General features: G+C 36.1%; 1 protein-coding gene and 1 pseudogene across 6 annotated transcripts in view; one reads left to right on the plus strand and one right to left on the minus strand.

Moving 5' to 3' along the window:
• The window catches only part of INTS2 (integrator complex subunit 2), a 56,275-nt gene that overhangs the window by 20,854 nt on the left and 12,250 nt on the right, over positions 1-23,171 (plus strand). For all 6 annotated transcript variants that reach the window (XM_081806021.1, XM_081806024.1, XM_081806023.1 and 3 more), the window contains 7 exons: positions 2,815-2,883; positions 4,565-4,699; positions 5,837-6,013; positions 6,780-6,888; positions 16,262-16,366; positions 18,567-18,731; positions 20,310-20,511. In XM_081806021.1, coding sequence (XP_081662147.1) covers positions 2,815-2,883; positions 4,565-4,699; positions 5,837-6,013; positions 6,780-6,888; positions 16,262-16,366; positions 18,567-18,731; positions 20,310-20,511 — 962 coding nt within the window. The remainder of the gene's footprint in view (positions 1-2,814; positions 2,884-4,564; positions 4,700-5,836; positions 6,014-6,779; positions 6,889-16,261; positions 16,367-18,566; positions 18,732-20,309; positions 20,512-23,171) is intronic.
• On the minus strand, positions 11,420-11,492 carry LOC115944771 (U4 spliceosomal RNA; annotated as a pseudogene).

Genomic DNA, 23,171 nt, shown 5'->3' on the forward strand with positions numbered 1-23,171 from the left:
TGCTCGGCGGGAAGCCTGCTTCTCCCTCTCCCACTCCCCCTGCTTGTGTTCCTGCTGTCGGTATCTCTCTCTGTCAAATAAAAAAAAAACAAAAAGATACCAAGTATACTACTGTTAACATTCTTCTGTCTGTTCTTTCTTTACACTGATATATATATTTTGTATATATTTAAAGAACTTAACTAATATATGATGACATTTCCTCAATAAATGTTCTTTAAAGATTTTTATTTATTTGAGAAAGAGAGCAAGAGAGAGAGCACGAGCAGGGTGAGGGGCAGAGGGAGAAGCAGACTCAGCACTGAGCAGGGAGTCTGATTAAATGTTCTAATACAATATAATTCTCATTGATTGTATCGTAGTCCATCTTATGCACCAATCATGACTTTCTTAATGGATCCTGCCTTATTTGCTATGTAAATTTTCTAGTTTTTGAATGGTGCTTTTAGATGGTTATCCTTATTTACGTAAATATATACAGAGGCACTCACATATGTTTATCTTTAAACAGTTTTTTTTGTTTTTTGTTTTTTTTTTAAGTAATCTCTACACCCAACGTAGGTCTTGAACTCAGGACCCCAAGATCAAGAGTTGCATGCTCTACCAACTGAGCCAGGCAGGCGCTTCCTTTAAACAGTTTTTGGATTAGCTCCTTAGGAAAAAGTTCTAGAAGGCAGTTACTAAGTAAAAAAAATATAATGATGTTAAGGTGTTTAATGAGTATTGCCACATTACCTTTAAGCAAGATTATACCAGTTTAACTGTTCTCATCAGTGAATGAGAGTGCCAATTAACTGGACTCTAACCATCACTGGGCATTACCGTTCTTTTTAATCTTTACAATTTTGATTGATGAAAGATGGTCTCACTTATTTTACATTTCATCCATTACTAGTGAAACTGTAGTTTTAATTATTATTCTTTTTTAGTTACAGTTTATAGTGGGTTTTTTTTTTTTTGGTAGTTTTAAAAATCAGTTTTGGCTGTTTTTTTTTTTTTTTTTAAGATTTTTTATTTATTTATTTGAGAGAGAGAGAGCATGAGCAGGGGGAGGAGCAGAGAGAGAGGGAGAAGTAGACTCCCCGCTGAGCAGGGAGCCCATTGCGGGGCTCGATCCCAGAACACCGAGATCGTGACTTGAGCCAAAGGCATACGCTTAACCGACTGAGCCATCCAGGCACCCCTTGGCTGGTTCATTTCTTTTGTGAAGAGGCTTATCAATGTTCTAATTTTCCTATAGGGATTTTTATTGATTTATTTTTCCTCTCACTGATTCAAAGGGGCTCTTCATATATAAGTGATATGCCATTATGTCTTATATATCATATTTCATTGATTTCAAGACACACATTTTATCCAATATTGAAATGGGGCTTTATTTTATAGCCGACTTGTAATGTAATATGGTTGTATTCCCTCCCCCCGATTTTTTTTCTTGAAAAGTTACTATTTTTTTTTTTTTTTAAGATTTTATTTATTTATTTGAGGGAGAGGACGAGCGAGAGAGCATAAACAGGGGGAGCAGCAGACTTCCCACTGAGCAGGGAGGCTGATGTTGGGCTCGATCTCAGGACCCTGACTGAGATCATGACCTGAGCTGAAGGCAGCCGTTTAACCAACTGAGCCACCCAGGCGCCCCTTGAAATGTTACTATTAAATCAGCATATATTATAGTCCTTAGCGTCTTTAAAAGTGAGAAGTAAGGGCGCCTGGGTGGCTCAGTCGTTAAGCGTCTGCCTTCAGCTCAGGTCATGATCCCAGGGTCCTGGGATCCAGCCCTGCATCGGGCTCCCTGCTCAGCAGGAAGCCTGCTTCTCCCTCTCCCACTCCCCCTGCTTGTGTTCCCTCTCTCCCTGTGTCTCTCTGTCAAATAAATAAATCTTTTAAAAAAAAAAAAAGTGAGAAGTATACAAATGTTGCAATTGATTCCTCTCAGTCTTTTCGGCCATGTGGAAATTATTTTTGTGTGTATGTATTTAGAATTTCCTTTATGGTTCCTACTTTGCTGTTACACTTAGAAATGTTTATCTTAAAAAAAAAGGGGCACCTGGCTGGCTCAGTTGGTAGAGCATATGACTCTGGATCTCAGGGTGGTGAGTTTGAGCCCCATGTTGGACCTAGAGATTACTTTAAAAAAAAAATTTTTTTTTAAATGCAAAAAATGTTTTTCTTTAGGTTTAAAGAAACAGTTACCTATATTTTCTTCCAATGTTTTTGTGGATTCGTGTTTCACATTTAAATCTTTTTTTTTTTTTTGAAGATTTTTTTATTTATTTGACAGAGACACAGAGAGAGAGGGAACACAAGCAGGGGGAGTGGGAGAGGGAGAAGCAGGCTTCCTGCTGAGCAGGGAGCCTGATGTGGGGCTCGATCCCAGGACCCTAGGATCATGACCTGAGCCGACGGCAGGCGCCTAATGACCAAGCCACCGAGGCGCCCACATTTAAATCTTCAGTACACTTAGAGTTCATTTTGGATATAGTATCATGTGTGCGGGTATATATATATATCTGTATGTATATATTTGTTTATTTATTCCCCAGAATGGTAGCTCTTTCACCTTCATTTATTGAATAATCCACTTCTTCCCACTGACTTGAAAGGCTGATAGTAATATTTACTAAGTACTTTCGTATGTTGGTTCAGTGTCTGAGGAAAAACACACTTTAATGTTGGGTTTGAGGAGCTACTTTTGAAATAGAGTAGTTGAACATTAATGTTACATATCACAGTCCTGTTAGATAATACATTTATCAGAGAAAAATGTGCGTCATATGTTTTTACATGCTGTTAGAATTTTTTTGGTTGTTTTAGATTGTAATTAAGCCAAGCTCCTTGAGCAGGATGAAGACTATCTTCACACAGGAAATTTTTACTGAGCAGGTACTTCTTTTCACTTTATTCTTAGGTATTTCTTTAACTTTCTTTTACAACATTCTTTGGGGGAAAACTTTTATATTTCAGTTTAAGAGAATACTATGGTCTTTTTCTATTCCTTTTTAGTTTCCAGTGATGGTTTATTTAATCTTTATTTTTTATTAAATATTATTTTATTTTAAAGATTTTATTTACTTATCTGAGGGAGAGAGAGAGAGAGTGCCCAAGCAGAAGGAGGGGGCAGAAGGAGAGGGACAAGGAGACTCCCCGCAGAGCAGGAAGCCTGATGCGGGGGGCCGATCCCAGGACCCTGAGATCATGACCTGAGCCCAAGGCAGACATTTAACTGACTGAGCCACCCAGGCGCCCCAGTTTATTTAATTTTTAAAATTTCTGTAAAGAATAATCCCAGGTACTTACTACATACAAAAGCATGTTTTAAATTTATATATTTTGGAGATGTTAAGTAAATGCTTAAGAATATGGTCTTCAGTACTGATGGTAGGGATCTCACATGGGGTAATCATTTGGGTTTGTCAGGAGAAAAATAAAATAGAGACCTGTTTAAACTTTTAGGCTGTAACATTCATTTCTAACTAAATTATAAGCTAGAGTCTAAATTCTTTATTCTTTAAAAAAATTTTTTTAAGTAGGCTGGGCATGGAGCCTAACCGGGGGCTTGAACTCATGACCCTGAGATCAAGACCTGAGCTGAGATCAAGAGTTGGATGCTTAACCGACTGAGCCACCTAGGGACCCCTAAATTCTGTATTCTTGTATTTACATGTTCTTATTTGGTCTCAGCACTTTTGTCCATGGGTAAACCTAAGGATATTTTATTTTTTCAGCCAAAAGAGACAATTCTGAAATTTAAGGTTAATTCCCAGATTAGTCAATTTAAACTTAAGATTAAAAAAACAAATATTTCTGAAAAAATGAGATATTTGAAAATGCTCATGGATGCATAATTGTTGCTTCTTTTAGGATAATATTCTCATCCCTATACCAAACTCTCCTTTCTCCCCTCAATATACATACACTCCCGCAAAACAGACACAAATAGTACATAGGAGACTCGTAAGTTATTTTTTATGTTTTTATTTGAACTCACTGGACAACTTTGGGGAGGGTCTTTGAAAACCATTAGAAGTCTATGCATGACACAATGAGAATAACAATAAAAATCCCTGTTTATGTGATCATTTCTATCACACCTAGAGAATTTATGTCACATATAAAGATTTGATACTTTTTAATTCACATATGTTTTTCAAACATGTTTTTCAATTCTTTTCCCCCCTCACAAAAACCTTTTGAGGCAGGTAAGACTGTATTGTCCCATTTTATAAATGTGAAAATAGGTCTAGAAGATAAAGTGACTTATCTAAAATCACTGAGTCCAGATTTTATGATTCCAAATTTTATATATTTTTTACCTTACTACATTACTGTCAACATATCTATGTTTAAAAAACAAATTTAAAAAATTAGAGTGTTTTACAAATCCCTAAATGTATGCTGCCTTATCATCTAGAAAAAATTAAATCATGTAATAATTAGTTTTTCTTATTCATTCCTAAGGACTACATTTGTATTAAGTATTGACACTACCTGCTCATCCTCTTTCTTTCAGAATAATTTTATATTTGGTTCTATCATATGTATTCATACTATTTTTCCCTTTTAGGTTGTCACAGCTCATGCTGTTCGGGTCCCTGTCACCAGCAACCTGAGTGCCAACATTACTGGATTTTTGCCTATTCATTGTATTTACCAGCTTCTCAGGAGTCGTTCCTTTACCAAGCACAAAGTGTCAATAAAAGTATGATCTTACATTTATATTTCAAGCTACAACCCAAGTTATGTTTTTTTTTTTCTAGTTCTGTTTCAGTTTATACTGAATCCAATCTACTATGGATTTTGTGTATGAAATATATGTAATTACTAATCATTGATATATAGTAACTAGGACTATAATTAATTTCAGATTTTTTTAAACAATATAACTCTTAAGTTATTGACAAAATATACAGTATTACTAATCTATTTAAAATTCCAATAATATCATGTGGCTATTTCATTAAAACTTGGTAAGAAATTGTCATTTTCTATGCTTCGGTTTTGTTCACCAAACTGAGAAAGTTGCTTGTCAGCCATGACCAGTATTTGTACTTTTGTCACAAGGACAGCTAACACTTATATACATATTTTGACATATTTTCCCTTAGTTATAGTTGGCTATATCAGTTAAAAGACCTTCTAAAGAGAAAGATAAGTCCCAGAAGGTAAAGAAATCTGAGCCTTTTCTAGAGGCTCTTCTATTTATAAAGAACAATGAACAATATATGCATTGATATATCACCTTTAACTATCCTTGTTTTCATGATTTAGTGAAGTTATTTTCCAGGTAGATTGTATCTTCTACTTCTTTGTTTTTAGTAAGTGAAATAGATAAGAGTTAAGAGTCTGAATGCACACCCAATGTATCCACATGTCCTCTATCCATGTATAGTTAAGTGATGGTCTCCCATAAGAGGTTGCTAAGGCCACTTTCTTAATCTATCTGAGGATTTGCTGTGAAGAACTATCCCTCTCCCTCAGTTCCTATGTGCTGTGGGGTCTCTACAACACAGATGGTGCTCTAAATAGAGATACAGTAGGGACTTAAAATATTTTTCCTACTCCTTAAAAACTAATAGATTAAAAACCCAAAGTCCAAATTCAAAACCCAAATTCATCATTATAGATTTATCTTCCATTGGACAACAGTCTTGATTAGGATATAAAAGTAATTCATATTTTTAGATCAAAGACAGTTGTGAAACAGGGTGATATATTTGTAGCGGCTAGAAGTTAATAATTTCACTGATTCATAAATTATGTAAATTTTATGTTTTTACTAAATTTCACTTTTTTTTATTGCCATAATTGATTTAGTGCCTATAACTGTCTTTTTTAGGACTGGATTTATAGACAGCTGTGTGAGACCTCTACTCCACTTCATCCTCAATTACTTCCTCTGATTGATGTGTACATAAATTCCATACTTACTCCTGCATCTAAATCTAATCCAGAAGCCACAAATCAGCCAGTCACAGAACAGGAGATCCTCAGTATTTTCCAAGGAGTCATTGGGGTAAAATAGTAGTTCCTGTACATTTATTAGCTGATTTTTCTTTTATTCTTCTGACTTGTTCCATATTTTTTCTTTGATTATTAGAGGACTTCTAGGTGGTCCTGAATCTGAAATGGGATTACATTTCTTCAGATCACTTATGAAATTTACAAATATGGTATTAGTTCCAAGTAGTTTGTTGAAGAGGCACTTTCTGAGGAATTCTTTAAAAGAGCTCCATTTTAAAGTCTAAAGAGTGCCCTGGAGAGTGTGTGCTTAACAAAGGACTATGTGACATTTCAACACGGTCAGCAGAGGTTTGTTTAGCTTCTTGAGAATCTAAGATATACTTAGATTCAAATGGGAAATTTGGAGAAAATCTTTTTTTCTCCACCTTTTAAGAAGGAAAAAATGATTGTATTTTTCACAAATGTATTCAAATGTACACTATTTTTTTTAGGAGTTATTTTCTTCATTCCAGGTAATACTTGAGACTCCTGTAAACCTTTTTCAGAAGCAGCCTGATGGAATTGCTGTTGAGGAACAGCTGAAGTCTTTTTTTTAATCATAAGGACTGTTAAGCATGTTGCCTTTGATCTCCCATGCCATCTCAAATTTAAACTTCAAGTTGTCTCTTTGAGTTTAATGCAAACATGGCAGTGTTTCTCCCATTTTATCTGAGCTTGGGAACAGTAACACTGAATAGTCTATTTAAAATGCATTTACCATCAAGAAAGCACTCATGAAATCTAACAGTATTTTAAAGTATTTATAATATTACTTCCAGGGTGATAACATCCGCCTTAATCAACGGTTCAGTATCACAGCACAGCTTTTGGTGCTTTATTATATACTGTCTTATGAGGAAGCTCTCCTAGCAAACACAAAGACTTTAGGTAAGTTATACATATACATAGGGAAGCGTTTCTAGTGATAGTTCATTTTATTTGTTTACATTTTGTTACTTTCCAAGCTGTCATGTGAGAAAATAAGGTCAGATATTCTAACAAGCTCCAGTATCATTCTGTAGTCTTTGTAGTATAGGCATTGTATACTCTGATGTGTAAATACATATATGTATGGGCACATAACCACCCCTTGAGGCTCAGCCCTTTTCTTAGCAGGCTAAATTAATAACTGAATTGTCTGTATTTTAATAATTTTAGGGACCTTACTAAGTGCTGATAAATTAAGAGATAAACCTGAAGGAAGTATAACTGAAAATTTTTTTGCTTGATTTCATTCTTTGCCCTGCCTCCCTTCCATTAGGTGAAGAATAACAATCTAGTCAAAAACAGTAGAAAAAAATAACAGAAGAGTTTCATTTTGACATTAAAATTATCACTGAACTGCGCTTTCAAACATAGCTACTTTCTATAATATCAGAAGGTCATGGGGCGCCTGGGTGGCTCAGTCGTTAAGCGTCTGCCTTCGGCTCAGGTCATGATCCCAGGGTCCTGGGATCGAGCCCCGCGTCGGGCTCCCTGCTCCGTGGGAAGCCTGCTTCTCCCTCTCCCACTCCCCTGCTTGTGTTCCCTCTCTCACTGTGTCTCTGTCAAATAAATAAGATCTTTTAAAAATAATAAAAATAAAATGTAATATCAGAAGATCAGATTTAACATAGAAGATATCAGTATAAAGCAGTGTGTTTTTCTATATTTGAAAAAGAAAATTCACTTGTCTTTTAGGCTTGCTAAATGTATGTAGTTCCGTATTTGAACAAAAAATGTCATTAGAAAGCTGTAGGCACTGAATATGTAATGCAGGAAAAATTCTTGTAAGGGTTGTTATTTTGCCACAGCTGAGTTATTTTACTTCTTGAAAGCTATAAATCAAAGTTACTTTTCAGTGTTTGGCAGATCAGTTTCTTTTATTTATCTGAAGTATTATGTTATAAATACACTGTGAATTTCTCAGCTGCTTTCTTTTCTGACTGTAATTGTTAGAGTTATACAGATGATATCTCATAACTATAATTATAGTCTTTGTTGTATTAGCCAAAAGATGGGCTAATAATAAGCATTAGATAATAGTCTCTCACTTTTATCCACATGTAATGAATTCTGTTAAAGAATATGACACTTGTGATTTAATAGATAGTGGAAGAATAAATTATAAGGAGGTGTTCTGGGGAAGAATTCAGACCATTAATACTGTAGCAGGGACTAAGATACACCCTTATTTTTTACATACATGAATATCTAGCAAAATTTGTTTTTTAACACAGGAAAGTACAGAGAGTAGTATAGCCAACCCTTGTGTATATACCATGAGGAAATAACAAGTACTCAGAATTTTTTAGGACTGGAAGAATCTTTAAAGATTATGTTTTCCAGTCCCCAGTGACATGCTTAGTTCAACTCAGTGTTCCTGGTTGCTGCTGTTCTTTTTATTTTTTTAAGATTTTATTTATTTATTTGAGAGAGTGAGAGAGAGAGCGCATGAGCAGGTGGAGGGGCAGAGGGAGAAGCAGACTCCCCGCTGAGCAGGGAGCCTGCTGTGGGGACTTGATCCCAGGACCCTGAGGCCATGACCTGAGCTGAAGGCAGACCCTTAACTGACTGAGCCACCTGGGTGCCCCTCCTGTGAAGCTGCTGTTCTTTATGTAACAGTCTGATGGATCTCAGTGGGAAAGTTGAAGATTTTAGGTTAGGAGTACAACTCAGCCTAGATCGAATCTTGGGAAAAGAACTGGAGTGTTAGAGGAAGTAGTTAGTAGGTTTTTATAAGATTCTAGGTGAAAGGAGGTGGTGGTTTGGACTGGTAGCAGGGTATATGCGTTTTGAAGGTAGAGTTGAGAGGTTTTGCTAATGGATTCATGAGGTTTGAGAGACATGAGCCAAGGTTGATGTGGAGGCTTTTGGCCTGAGCCTAAAGGACAGAATGGCTGTCAACTAAAATAAAAGAGCCTGGGGAAGGAGCAGACTTGTGGGGGATCAGGAGCTCAGTTTTGGACATGTTAAGTTTGAAATGTCTGAAAGACTTACAAGTGGCAATGTTAAGGAGACAGTTATATATATATATATATATAGTGGCCTGGAATTCAGGGGAGATACCTGGACTGAAACTTTGAGATTCTTTAGTGTATATATATATATATATATATTTAAAATCACAATGTTAAATAGGATCACCAAGGACGGGTGTTTGGGAGAATCAGGAGAATATGATGTTTGGATGCCAAGGGAAGAAGAATGTTTCGGAGGATACAGTGATCACCTATGTCAAATGATGTTGCTAGATCAGTTAACGTTAGGACTGAGGCTTAGCTGATGACTGCATATTGCTTGCTGGAAGTCATTTGACCTTTACAGTTTTACTAGTAAAGTGGTAGGAGAAAGCCCGATTGTAGTGAATTGAAAAGAAAATTAGAGGAGATATACTGAAGACAATGAGTAGAGACAGCTCTTTGGAGGAGTTGTAAAGAAAGGAAAGCAATGAATGTGGTAATCTGAGAGGAAAATGAGGTCAGGAGAGGGCTTTTTTTTTTTTAAGTGAAATAGCTGAGAGAATATGTGTTGTTGGGAGTAATTTACTGGAGAGGTAAGGTTGATAATGCTTAGGGGAGAATCCCTGAACTGATGTCCTTGGGAGACAATGGGATGTAGAAGACAAATGGAGAGATTGGCCTTTCCCTGGAGAATTTTTTCCCCTTGTTGAGGAGACCTTTTCCTAGTCTAGTTTCTCATCCCCAAGGAGAATAAATGCCTGCAGAATATGTCACAACATGAGAGAACTTTGTTCTTTCACAGTGAAAAAAGGTGATTATTCTGCCTCACATTTATTCTTACATGTGAAATTGTGTTGTAGTTTCGGTACATTGTTAACTATTCTGTGGTTTTGGCCTTAGAATAAAAATTATTAGCAGCCACCAGGTAGCTGTAGAAGCTCACATATGGAATTCTGAAATTTGAGTTAGAGCCAAGTATTAGAATGTCATAGTCATTTAAAAAAAAATGTGTGTGTGTATACATATATGTATTTTCATATGCACGTATGTTTTTGGTTTAAAAATACTTATATTTATTTATATTTATTTTATGTCAATTTTAGTTAAATATTATATTGATGCAAAAGAATATAAGAAATAGAGTACTATAATAAATTCTAGTGTACTAATACCCAATTAAAACGTGAGCATTACCATTATATTTCCAGTGTTTAGACTTAAAAAGTGTTGCCTGTTTATTACATCTGAAGACTTTATTATTAGGTATAACAGTTTATTTTTAGATAGTTTTGAAGATAAAGACAGTAGTAATTAATATTGAACATATGAGTAAACTATTTATCTGTTCCTAAAGGAGCCAGAGGATTCTAAATGCAATCTCATTCTGAAATAGCTAAAAGTACTACTTGCTTAACTCTTTCCCTCAAGCTTAACTTCATTTAAAAACAGAGCTTGGCCTTTTTTTCCTGCTTTTGTCTGTTACATGTAAAATTTCCTAAATTTCCTTCTTGGTCACCTGTAGATGACACATCCCATAGTACTTGGGAAACTCTAATGTTCTCTGGCTTTAAATTCTTTGAACTTGATATTTTTCTTTGCACTTGATAGTTAATTATTTTCTTTCCAGAAGAAAGTTAACTCCATCTGCCTCTTTCAAAATGCAGTAACTTTTTTTTTTTTTAAATTTTATTTATGTGACAGAGAGAGAGAGACAGCAAGAGAGGGAACACAAGCAGGGGCAGTGGGAGAGGGAGAAGCAGGCTTCCCGCGGAGCAGGGAGCTCAATGCGGGGCTCGATCCCAAGATCCTGGGATCATGACCTGAGCCGAAGGCAGACACTTATCGACTGAGCCACCCAGGCGCCCCAAAATGCAGTAACTTTTAAGCAAACAGTAACCAATATTATTTTTTGGCAGTTTCAAGTTTCAGAGCTTTAAAATAAAGTTTTGACGAAAAGCGATTCTAATAGTTATATAACCATATTTTAGAGTAACAGTATAAGAATTTTAAAAACTTATTTCACTATTTACCTAATTATATCTTGCTTAATCCAAAGGAACTGGTTTTTAAGATAAAAACATGTATTAGAAGGTGTGTTTACTGGAAAAATATCTAGGAAATGAGAAAAATAAAAATATCAAAGTATAAACCACCCATAATTCTACTGCTAATCACCATTAGAATTTTGCTAGAAAACCCTTCAATCTTTGAACAGATAATAGCTTTTACAAAGTCAGAATCATAATACCTTTTTTTAAGATTTTATTTTTATTTATTTTTTAAAAAGATTCATTTAATTATTTTAGAGATCGAGAGTTCATGCGCTACCAGGGGAAGGGGCAGAGGGAGAGAATCTTCAAACAGACTCCCCATTGAGCGCTAGCCTGACACAGGGCTCGATCTTGTGACCAATGAGATCATGACCTAAGTGGAAACTAGGAGTCAGATGCTCAACGGAGTGAGTCACCCAGGTGCCCCAAGATTTTCAATTAGCAATAATCGCGCCTCGGATAAACCTCATTGGCTACGATACTGCCACTGCGCAAAGCTGCCAAGATTTTATTTTTAAGTAATCTCTACACCCAATGTGGGGTTCGAATTCACAACCCCGAGTTCAGGAGTCACCTGTTCTACCTACTGATCAAGCCAGGCTCCCCCAGAATACATGTTTTTAATCTACCCTTTCTCCTTAATAACACATTTTAAACATTTTAAACATTTGCCTATTATAGTAAATTTTTTTTTTTTTTAAGATTTTATTTATTTATTTGACAGAGACACAGTGAGAGAGGGAACGCAAGCAGGGGGAGTGGGAGAGGGAGAAGCAGGCTTCCCGCTGAGCAGGGAGCCCGATGTGGGCCTCGATCCCAGGATCCTGGGATCATGACCTGAGCCGAAGGCAGACGCTTAACGACTGAGCCACCCAGGCGCCCCCTATTATAGTAAATTTTTAAAGATATCTCTAAATAGCTGTATAATATTTCTTTATAAATATGTCTACTTAACGTATTATGTCCTTATTGTTGGACATTTAAATTATTTCCAAATTTTGCTGTTATAAACAGTGGAGGAATGAATATCCTTAGAGCGAACTTTGTATATAGGTATGATTATTTGTCCTTAGGAGAAATTCCTGGATATAGAAATAGTAAGTCTAAGATTTTGAAAAATTACAAGATTTAAAAAATGAATTGCTGCCATATTGCTTTCCAGATAGGTTATACCATTATAGACTCCCACATTTGTATAAGATGTGAGTGCCTTTTTATAATATTGAGTGTTACCATTTGTTTATGGTGTTTTTTAATTATAGAATTTTATGGGGAGGAAAATCTTCCAAAACAAGGTACTAATTTTAATATAACTCATCACCTATGTATTATTTTAGGACATTATTATTTTATTTTTAAAATTTAAGCATGCCTTTAATTTTGGTGTAAAGTATGGAGTACAGATCCAATTTTATTTTTTTATAATTGGTTATTTGTCAACATCACATAGTGAATAATCTATTATTTTCCTATTATTTTGGAAGGTTGCTTTGATGTATATTGAAGTTTTACTACAAACCTATGTCTGATTTTGGATTTTCTTTCTTAAGTCAGACATTTCCAGTGCCTTCATCATAACCGATCTTATTCAGTATTTCTGTCTATTCTCATATATTTAATCTTTCATAAGAACTTTATAATTTTGTCAAATTTCAAAGAAGATTATCAAATTAGGATTTTGATCAGAATTATGTTAAACTTAAAGATTTGGAGACAATTTACATCTTTATAATAGTAAATCTTCCTATCTAGATAAATGAAATAATTTTTTAAAATTATTAAAATATAAGCTTTGGGGCATCTAGGTGGTGCAGTTGGTTGAACTTCTGGCTCTTGGTTTTAGCACTGGTCATGATCTCAGTAAATATTTTTTTTTTGGCAATTATTGAGATGATTTTGTTTGGTCTATTTATATAATTAGTTATATAATTAATATCTTTATATTCCTGGAATGGGTCCTACTTGCTGAGCACAGAGCCCCCTAGGGGGCTCAGTCCCACGACCCTGAGATCATGACCCGAGCTGAAACCAAGAGTCAGATGCTTAACCAACTGAGCCACCCAGGCACCCCTGCCTTTTCATTTTTTTTTTTTTTTAAAGATTTTATTTATTCATGAGAGATAGAGAGAGAGAGAGGCAGAGGCAGAGGGAGAAGCAGGCTCCCCGCGGAGCAGGGAGCCTGGTGCGGGACTCGATCCCAGCACCCTGGGATCATGACCTGAGCTGAAGGCAGACGCTTAACAGACTGAGCCACCCAGGCGTCCCTGCCTTTTCATTTTGTTGATGGTTTTCTTTCCAGTGCAGAAGCTTTTTAGTTTGATGTAGTCTCACTTGTTTATTTTTGCTTTTGTTTCTGGTGTCAGATTGAAAAAAAAAATCACTGCCAAGACCTAGTCAAGGAGTTACCATCTATGTTTTCTTTTAATAGTCATATGATTTTAGGTCTTGTGTTCAAGTCTTTAATCCATTTTGAGTTAATCATTGTGTGTTGTGTTAGATAGTGGTTGAGTTTCATTCTTTTGCATGTGACTGTCGAGTTTTTTCAACACTGTTGAAACTTTTTCAACACTGTCCTTTTACTCATTATATATTCTTGGCTCCTTTGTTGTGGATCAGTCGACCATGCATGGGTTTATTTCTGGGCTTTCTCCTTTGTTCCGTTGATGTGTCTGTTTTTTTTTTTTTTTTTTAAAGATTTTATTTATTTATTTGAGAGAGAGAGAGATAGCGAGAGCAGGAACACAAGCAGGGGGAGTGGGAGAGCGAGAAGCAGGCTTCCTGCCGAGCAGGGAGCCCGATGTGGGACTCGATCCCAGGACCCTGGGATCATGACCTGAGCCAAAGGCAGACGCTTAACGACTGAGCCACCCAGGCGCCCTGATGTGTCTGTTTTTATGCCAATACCATACTGTTTTAATCACTATAGCTTTGTATTATAGTTTGAATTCAGGGACCATAATGCCTCTAGCTTTGTTTTTCTTTCTCATGGTTGCTTTGGAGTCTTTTGTAGTTTCATACAAATTTTAGTATTATTTGTTCTAGTTCTGTGATAAATGCCATTGGATTTTTGTTAGGGATTGCCTTGAATCTGTAGATTGCTTTGGGTGGTATGGGCATTTTAACAATATTGATTCTAACAGTCCATGAACATGAAATATTATTTGTGTCCTCTTCAATTTCTTTCATTAATGTCTTATAGTTTTCAATATTCTGGTCTTTCACCTCCTTGGTTTAATTTATTCTTAGGTATTTTATTTTTGATGTAATTATAAATGGGATTGTTTTCTTAATTTCTCTTTCTCATAGTTTATAATTAGTATATATAAATGCAACAGGTTTTTGTGTATTGATTTTATATCCTGCATTTTTACTGAATTTGTTTATTCTAACAGTTTTTTGATGGAGTCTTTAGGGTTTTCTACATATGTCATCTGTAGAGAGTGACACTTTTACTTCTTCCTTTCCAATTTGGATGCCTTTTATTTCTTTTTCTTTCCTAATTACTCTAAGACTATTTCCCTCAGTAGTAAGTGTTGGAACCAGGATTTGATTATCATTGGAACCTATTTTGTTTAACTGCCTTCTGAAACATGTTCTTACGGAATTCATACAAAATTGGTGTGGAAACTAGGATGCTAATTTATTAATTTTCAAGAGGGGGTTATGTTTAGTCAAAAGGTATATGGTCTGTGGGGCGCCTGGGTGGCTGTGTCATTTAATTCCCTGCCTTCGGCTCAGGTTATGATCCCAGGGTCCTGGGATCGAGCCCCATGTCAGGCTCCCTGCTTAGCAGAGAGTCTGCTTCTCCCCCTCCCTCTGCTCCTTGCCCCTGCTTGTGCTTGACTCTCATTCTCTCTCTCAGATAAATAATAAATCTTTAAAAAAGAGGTATATGGTCTGTATAGGCAGTGATTCTCAACCTTTATTTATTTATTTATTTTAGATTTTATTTATTAGAGAGAGAGAGCATGAGTGGGGGGAGGGGCAGAGGGAGAGGGAGAAGCAGACTCCTCGCTGAGCAGGGAGCCCGCCATGGGGCTCCATCCCAGGACCCTGAGATCATGACCTGAGCCGAAGGCAGATGCTTAACCGACTGAGCCACCCAGGCACCCCAATTCTCAACCTTTATTTTAACACTTGCACTTATGTACTTCTTGTCTTCAACCAAAGAAAAAAAAATTGAGTTTCATTTTGTGGTTTGTATTTGAAAAAGAATAAGTATATTGCATATGCTTTTTCAAACTATGAACATCCTTTTTGAAATTCTCATATAGTCCTATGGTATACAAATAAAATACCTTGGAGTGAGATGAGGGTGCCACGCATATAGAATATGATGGAGGTGAGGGACTCCTGGGTGGCTCAGTTGGTTAAGCTTCTGCCTTTGTCTCAGGTCATGATTCTGGGGTCCTGGAAAAGAGTCCTGCATCGGGCTCCCTGCTCAGCGGAGAGCCTGCTTCTCCCTCTGCCTGCCGCTCCCCCTGCTTGTACGCTCTCTCTCTCTCTCTCTCTCTCTCTGACAAATAAATAAAATCTTAAAGAAAAGAATATGATGGAGATGAGACAGAGAGAGAGAGTGTTGATTGGCATCTACCTTTACTCTGTAGGATATAAGAATCCACTGAAGGTTTTTGAACATGAGGTTTTTTTTATTTTTAAGTAATCTCTACAGCCAATGTGGGGCTCAGACTCCTGAGATCAAGAGTTGCATGCTTCCCCAACTGAGCCAGCCAGGCGCCCATAAGATGGACTTGTCTTTTTTAAAAAAGGAATTGTTTGCTGGCTGAAGATGGAAGTTGTGAGAGAAGGGAGTCAAATTCATATTGCCCAACTTCCTTTAAAAAGAGTCACCACTATAACATATAATTAAATTAAGACTGTTGGAGTCATGAAGCTTTAAGCCATATGGTCGTGACTGAATTTAGTCTTCTAATTAGATTTGGGAGAGTCTTGACTTACTTATCAGGGGTTTTGTTTCATTTTGTTTTGTTTGTTTTTGTGTTTTAGTGTAGGGCACGTCTGCAGATGGCTTCTCTCACGATTTTTCTCGTCACTAGTTTCAATTTGGGGGCATTTTCCAGATCCTGCCTTTAGATATGTTCTTGCTCTTCCTGTGTATCCACTATTTCTTCATTTTTTTGTGAAGTATATTCACAGGTTAAGTGAATTAAAAGTCACCTAATGTTGTTTTTGTTCCATTTAGGTTGAAGGTTAAGATTTCTGTTGTTCATTACCCTGTTCTTATCTTACACTTTGTATCTTTGACAGCCGCCATGCAAAGAAAGCCCAAGTCCTATTCGTCGTCTTTAATGGATCAGATTCCTATCAAATTCCTTATTCGACAGGCTCAAGGGCTGCAGCAGGAGTTGGGAGGTATATGTTTTCCTTGTTTTTTACTGCTAACGTTTATTGTTAAAAAATACCTTATTGTTTATAGTGTTATGAAGTGTAATATGTGCTCAGTGGTTTAAAAAAAACAAACAAACAATTCATTCAGGATTGAAATTCCTCTTTACCCCCGTCACTATCTTACTACTTGCATTCCTCCTTCCCCAAAACCCAGTTTTATTTTGGTATGGAATTTTAGACTTTTTTTCTATTAAGTTGAACCATATGAAATTGCAGGTATTCCAACTTTTTTTGACCCACAAAAATATAGTTTCATATGGTTGAAGCTAATAGATACACACATGAGTAAAAAATTGTTTTTTTTTTAAACTATGAATGGCATTATTCCCTATCTCTTCTGAGACTTGTTTTTTCCTCTTCGAGTCTTAGAAATCTTTTTATGCCAGTACATGTAGATCTACCTTATTGCTTTTTTTTTTTTTTTTAAAGATTTTATTTGACAGAGAGAGACACAGCGAGAAAGGGAACACAAGCAGGGGGAGTGGGAAAGGGAGAAGCAGGCTTCCCACAGAGCAGGGAGCCCGATGTGAGGCTCGATCCCAGGACCCCGGGATCACGACCCAAGCTGAAGGCAGACGCTCAATGACTGAGCCACCCAGGCGCCCCTACCTTATTGCTTTTAATTCCTCCACAATATTCCTTAGCATGGAATTACTATGTTTTTTACTGTAAAATTGTCAAATAGATATGTAGTAATATTTTTTGAAATTGAATTTTTTTTTCTTAATTTGACAGCTCTTTTTATAATGTTTGAATATGGGTTTTTTGTTTGTTGCTATGAAGTTGGAGTTTTCTTTTTCTTTCTTTGTTACAGTTGATTTCAAGCAGGAACAAAGATGACCTTTGGTCACCTTTAACCGGATGTATGCATTTATTTACTTATATCTTTGCATAAACATGTTATATTTGGCAACATTTGGCAACTAACATTTTATTGAAGAGATTATGAAATGTAGATTAGTTTTCACTATGGTAAGCAGTCATTTTGTGACTGTTTTGAGATAGTCTTAACTATACATGTAGTTGTGCATTTAGATATTTAAATGTTCAATACTACTTTTGATTGTTGCAGCATTTTTTCAAACAGAAATATTAATTTTAATCAGTTTTTATGACAAAGGAAGCAGATACTCTCCCTACTGGGACTAAGTGGTATGATTTGATCTAAGTTGCAAGGAGATTATTGGATGAAAAGTACTTTTATGACAACTAATACTGTTACTACTACTCTTACAACTCTGACGAGGATGATAATGTAGTAACAACAATATTTATTAGGTATTTATGTGCTAAACACTTAGCATAGTGGTACTTCATGTATCTAAGTAGACATTTTTTACAGAACCACTTATCATTAAAAATAATAGTCATGAATAGTCAAACTGTGCTAAAAGCAAAAGGTTAGAAAGAATACTTTGATTTAGTAAAAGGAAGTTTCCCATTCCTTTTGAGCTTCCTTAACTCTTCTTGAAGGAAGACAAATGCATTGTCTTGTAGGTAACATCCATACTTGCTTTGGTTGCCTGACATACTTAGCTGTGTGACTCTGGGAACTTTAATAAATGCCTTTCAGTCTGTTTCCTTACAATAGAATGGAGACAATATTGCTTACCTTGAAGGGACGTTAGGGAGAAATGAAAAAATGTACATAGAGTGCCTGAGATCTTTTAGGCCCTCAAGGTGGCAACTTTGATTTTACCCGCCTGTAGCAATGATTCTGAACTGGGTTGGAAGGGAACACGTGTTCTTTTGTAGAAGGCTATCAGAATTTCTGAGTAAGGCCTTTCTCAGACCATATATGATCTCCCTCAAATGGACATTCTTTTCTCCTTTTTTTCTTTCCTCCTCAGTCAACTCTTGAACTACTGCTATGTAAAACAATGTTTCCTGATTGGAGACTTTTATGTTGGGATAGGGTGGAAGAAAGCTTGAGAACTTTTTATAAAACTAGTAGTTTCCACCTATTTGTGTATCAAATCATTTGGGGATCTTTATTTAAGCAGATTCTCTGGCTGAATTACCAAACAGAAATCCTCAAAGAGTAGTATGCATGCACAAGATGGGCACATTCCTTTGGTTTGCTGTAAATGAAAAGGACAAGGGAGAGGGGAAGTGAGGAGAGAAGATTTATAAGAATCCAGTTGACTTCTTGTAAATTTTCAAGGGCTGCATTCTGCTTTACTACGTCTCCTTGCAACTAATTACCCACATTTATGCATTGTGGATGATTGGATCTGTGAAGAAGAAATCACAGGGACTGATGCCCTGTTAAGGCGAATGCTACTGACTAATAATGCCAAAAACCACTCTCCTAAACAACTCCAAGAAGGTACAGTAAATTGGATACTCCTTTTACCCCTTTAGTAGTACAAAGAGATGTTAGGCTCATTGAAATCTTAAAAACATGCGGAATTTTTCTGGGTGTGTAACAATGTTTGGTCAATATATTGAAATCTTAAAATCATGCGGAATTTTCCTGGGTATATAACAGTATTTGGTCAATGTATTTTAAGTAATTTTCTTTGAGTTTAAGGAGATTTAACCTTTTTTAAAAAAATTATTTTATTTATTTGAGAGAGAGAGAAAGCGCATGTATTGGGGGAGGAGCAGAGGGAGAGGGACAAGCAGACTATGCACTGAGGCAGGGGAGGGGAGCCCTACTTGGGGCTTGATCTCACGACCCTGAGATTGTGACCTGAGTGGAAATCAAGAGTTGGGCACTTAACTGACTGAGCCACCCAGGTGCCCAGGAGTTTTAACCTTTTCTTTCTGACTTGCTTGTGTCTGTTTTATCATAGTTTCTGTGTTATATGGTCATGTGGTTTTAGGAAGGTCCTAAACTGGTGAGAAATAAATGCTATGGAGTAGAGCAATGTACTTGCGTTAATGGATAAAGTTCAAGCACTGTCAAATAGAAATATGATACGAGCCACACATAAAATTTTAAACTTTTTATAGCCACATTAAAAAAGTAAAAAACAGGGGCACCTGGGTGGCTCAGATGGTTGGGCATCTGCCTTCGGCTCAGGTCATGATCTCCAGGTCCTGGGATCGAGTCCCACGTCCGGCTCCCAGCTCAGTGGGGAGTCTGCTTTTCCCTCTCCCTCTGTCTCTGCCTCTCCCCCTGCTTGTACTCTTCTCTGTCTTGTCTCTCTCAAATAAATAAATAAATCTTTAAAAAAAATTATAAAAAAAAGTAAAACACAGGCAAAAGTAGTTTTAATAATTATTTTATTTAACCCAGTATATCAATATATTATCAGTTCATCATGTAATTAATATAAAAAATATTAATGAGATATTTTATTGTTTTTCCACAGAAAGTCTTTGCAATCTGGTATATATTTTATCCTCACAGCACATCTCAGTTTGCACTAGCTACATTTCTTAAGTGTTCAGTAGCCAGATGTGGTTAGTGACTATTCTATTGAAAATCACAGTTCTAGAAATTTTTTACTAACAGCAGTCTGCTGGATACTTACATCCTATAAAGGGGGCCACCCAGACAGAAAATATCAAGAAGTTTGAATCTTACTGAATGTTACTACTAAAAGCACTACTTGGGTATATTTTCATGTTTCAGTCAATTTTTAAAATTAGTCTGAATCACCAAGGAAATGACATTTGTCTTTGGGTCACTAATGTGTTTTTTAAAATGGGATTTTTATAACTTTTATCTCTATGATTATTCTTATCTTTATGATATAAGTATACTTAACATGAATTTTTCTTAGGCCCTTATTTTAAGTGTAGCCAAAACTTGTGGCCAGGATTGAAAGTTTTACTCCTTTTCAGCAACAGTGTTTCCTTGATTTGTGTGGTATGTAGTCTGATAGGAAAGTATTACCAAATATTATTTGGTAAGTTGTATAGAATTTAGATCATGACTGCTAAGTTTTCCTTTTAGCATTTTCAGCCGTCCCAGTAAGTCACACACAAGTGATGCAGATTCTAGAACACTTGACTCTACTCTCTGCCAGTGAACTTATACCTTATGCAGAAGTATTAACATCCAATATGAACCAGCTATTGAATTCAGGGGTTCCACGGCGAATTCTTCAAACCGTCAATAAACTGTGGATGGTTCTTAATACTGTGATGCCTAGAAGGTAATTTCAGTGTATTGTTTCATGTAATAAATAAGCATATAGCAGTGATTGTATACAATAACCTAAACTTAAATGTTGAAAAAAATTGTTGATTATCTGACAATATAAGTCCATTCTGAAGACCACTAATTAAAGAACTGTTATAACTTTAAGGAAAAGAATAAACTTTATTTTAAGAAGCAGAGAAATCTTAAAAGTATTTCCAACTTGAGAAAGTTCTTTAAAAATGAATTCTCACATATAGTCATTTATGTCTAATTGTGACTTAGATCACCATGTGTCTTGCAATCCTTGCTGTGGCTTCAAATTTTGCTGCACATTAAAATCACCTGGAGAGCTTTTAGAACTCCTGATCTGCAAGTTGTAACCCATGCTAATTAACTCAGAATGTCTGTTGGTGGGAGTTAGCCATTAGTGTTTTTTTTTTTTTAAGGATTTCCTGAGTGATTCTAGCACACATAAAATTTAGAGAACACTGGGTTAATTATTTTGCCTTTAGGAAGATGAGTCTCTCCTGTTCCCATATATTGCATCAAAAACACCTTTTCTAAATAGGTGATGGGGATTAAGGAGTGTACTTGTGATGAGCACAGGGAGTTGTATGTAAGGGGTGATTCACTAAATTGTACACCTGAAACTAATATTACACAGTATGTTAACTAACTGGAATTTAAATAAAAACAACAAAAAACCCCCTTTAAATAGAAAAACAAACAAAAAACACCTAGTCTGCTCTAAAAAAACCCAGAATACTGGGCTGGACTTAACTGAGATTTTGATTCAATAAGTCTGGGAATATTTATGCTTATTATTTTTATTTAAAAAAATTTTTTAAAAGATTTTATTTATTTATTTGAGAGAGACAGAGAGAGCTGCACAAGGCGGGGAGGGGGAAAGGGGCAGAGGGAGAGGGAGAAGCAGACTTCCTGCTGAGCAGGGAGCCTGATGTGAGGCTCAATCCCAGGACCCTGGGATTATGACCTGAGCTGAAGACAGACCCTTAACCGACTGAGCCACCCAGGCATCCCATATTTATGCTTTTTAAATTTAATTTTTACTTATATCAAATAAATAAATGCACATAACTTAAGAACTTAAATAGTATATTCCTTTCCATTTTAAGATTGTTGCTCCCCAGGGACGCCTGGGTGGCTCAGTCGGTTAAGCGTCTGCCTTCGGCTCAGGTCATGATCCCAGGGTCCTGGGATCGAGTCCCGCATCGGGCTCCCTGCTCCGCGGGGAGCCTGCTTCTCCCTCTGCCTCTGTCTCTCTCTCTGTCTCTCATGAATAAATAAAAAAAAATAAAATCTTTAAAAAAAAAAAAGATTGTTGCTCCCCAGGGACAGCTGTTTTCAGCTCTTTAACCTTTTTATTCTGGCATTTATATCCCCCCATCTATCTCAGTAACATACCTATAATTACTATGATTTTCTGACTTTCCAATTTAGAAATTATCTGGGACTTTGCACTATACAAGATGAAGTGTTAGCCCTCTTACCTGTTTCCCTCCCCCGTGAGTCCCTCTTCCCCCAACACACACTTTCCCTTCCTCCCTTTCCCCCAACAGAGTAATACCAAAAGTTTTGGTCAAAGCAGTATTCAGTGTGCCTATTATTATGACTACAACAGTGCTGTTTTTATAGTTGACACATGCAATATCCTTTGATTACAATTTCTTTCTTATACAACTGCCTTCGTTCATACCTCACACACGAACCCTGAGTTCATACTTCCCTCTTCCATTTACTTTGGTGGTTTTTTTTTTGTTTTTTTGTTCTGTTTTTGTGTTCATTTTGTATCAATAACTAATTCATCCCTAAACTCTGTTATTGAGGGGACATTTATGTTATAACACATCAGGTAACGTATCAGTAACGTTTTTTTCTTGGAAACATTCCTTTCATAGCTTTCCATCCTCATGTTTTAATTTGGGACATGCACAGTAGCCATCCTGGAATTGATTTTGTCTCTCTTCTTTGTTGAATTCCATGTTTTTCTCTGTCTTGGTGTAGTTCCTCATTTTAGTGAGTGGAATTCACACTTAAGTTGCTTCCTGAGAAAGGGTGTTAAGGGAACTTATTTATTTGTCATTCTACTGAATGAATTGAGCTTCCCTTGTTGCTATTAATTAATCCAATGATATATCAATTCCCACTCCTTGGTATGTGACCATTGTTTTTTCTCTCTTAAATTGTAGGGTTTTTTCCTTTCACTGTTTTCTGGAATTTCATGATGATGTATTTTGGTGTGTTTTTTTTTTTATTCATAATGTTGGGTGCTTGGCCTTTTTTTAGTCTGGGCACCGATGCCTTCAGTTCTGAGGACATTGTCTTATGTTTTTTTTTCTTCAGTGATCTCTTTCCCTTTGTTTTCTGTAATTTTTTGTAATTTAGCTTTTAAACCTCTTATTTAAAAACCCCTGATTTTCCAATTTTTTCTCTTCTTTTTAAATTTGTCTTTTGAATATACTTTGAGTATTCTTCAATGTTATCTTCTGATCTTTCTTTTGAATTTAAAAGTTTATTATATTCTTAATCTCTACGAGTTCTTTCTTAACTGAATATTTTTAGTTTTTTCTTTTTTTAAAATTTTATTTTATTTTATTTATTTATTTGAGAGAGAGAGAGAGCACAGAGGGAGAGTGAGAGGGAGAAGCAGAC

The sequence above is a fragment of the Leptonychotes weddellii genome, chromosome 15 (assembly GCF_054177405.1).
Source record: "Leptonychotes weddellii isolate Sample4059 chromosome 15, ASM5417740v2, whole genome shotgun sequence".
NCBI lineage: Eukaryota > Metazoa > Chordata > Mammalia > Carnivora > Phocidae > Leptonychotes > Leptonychotes weddellii.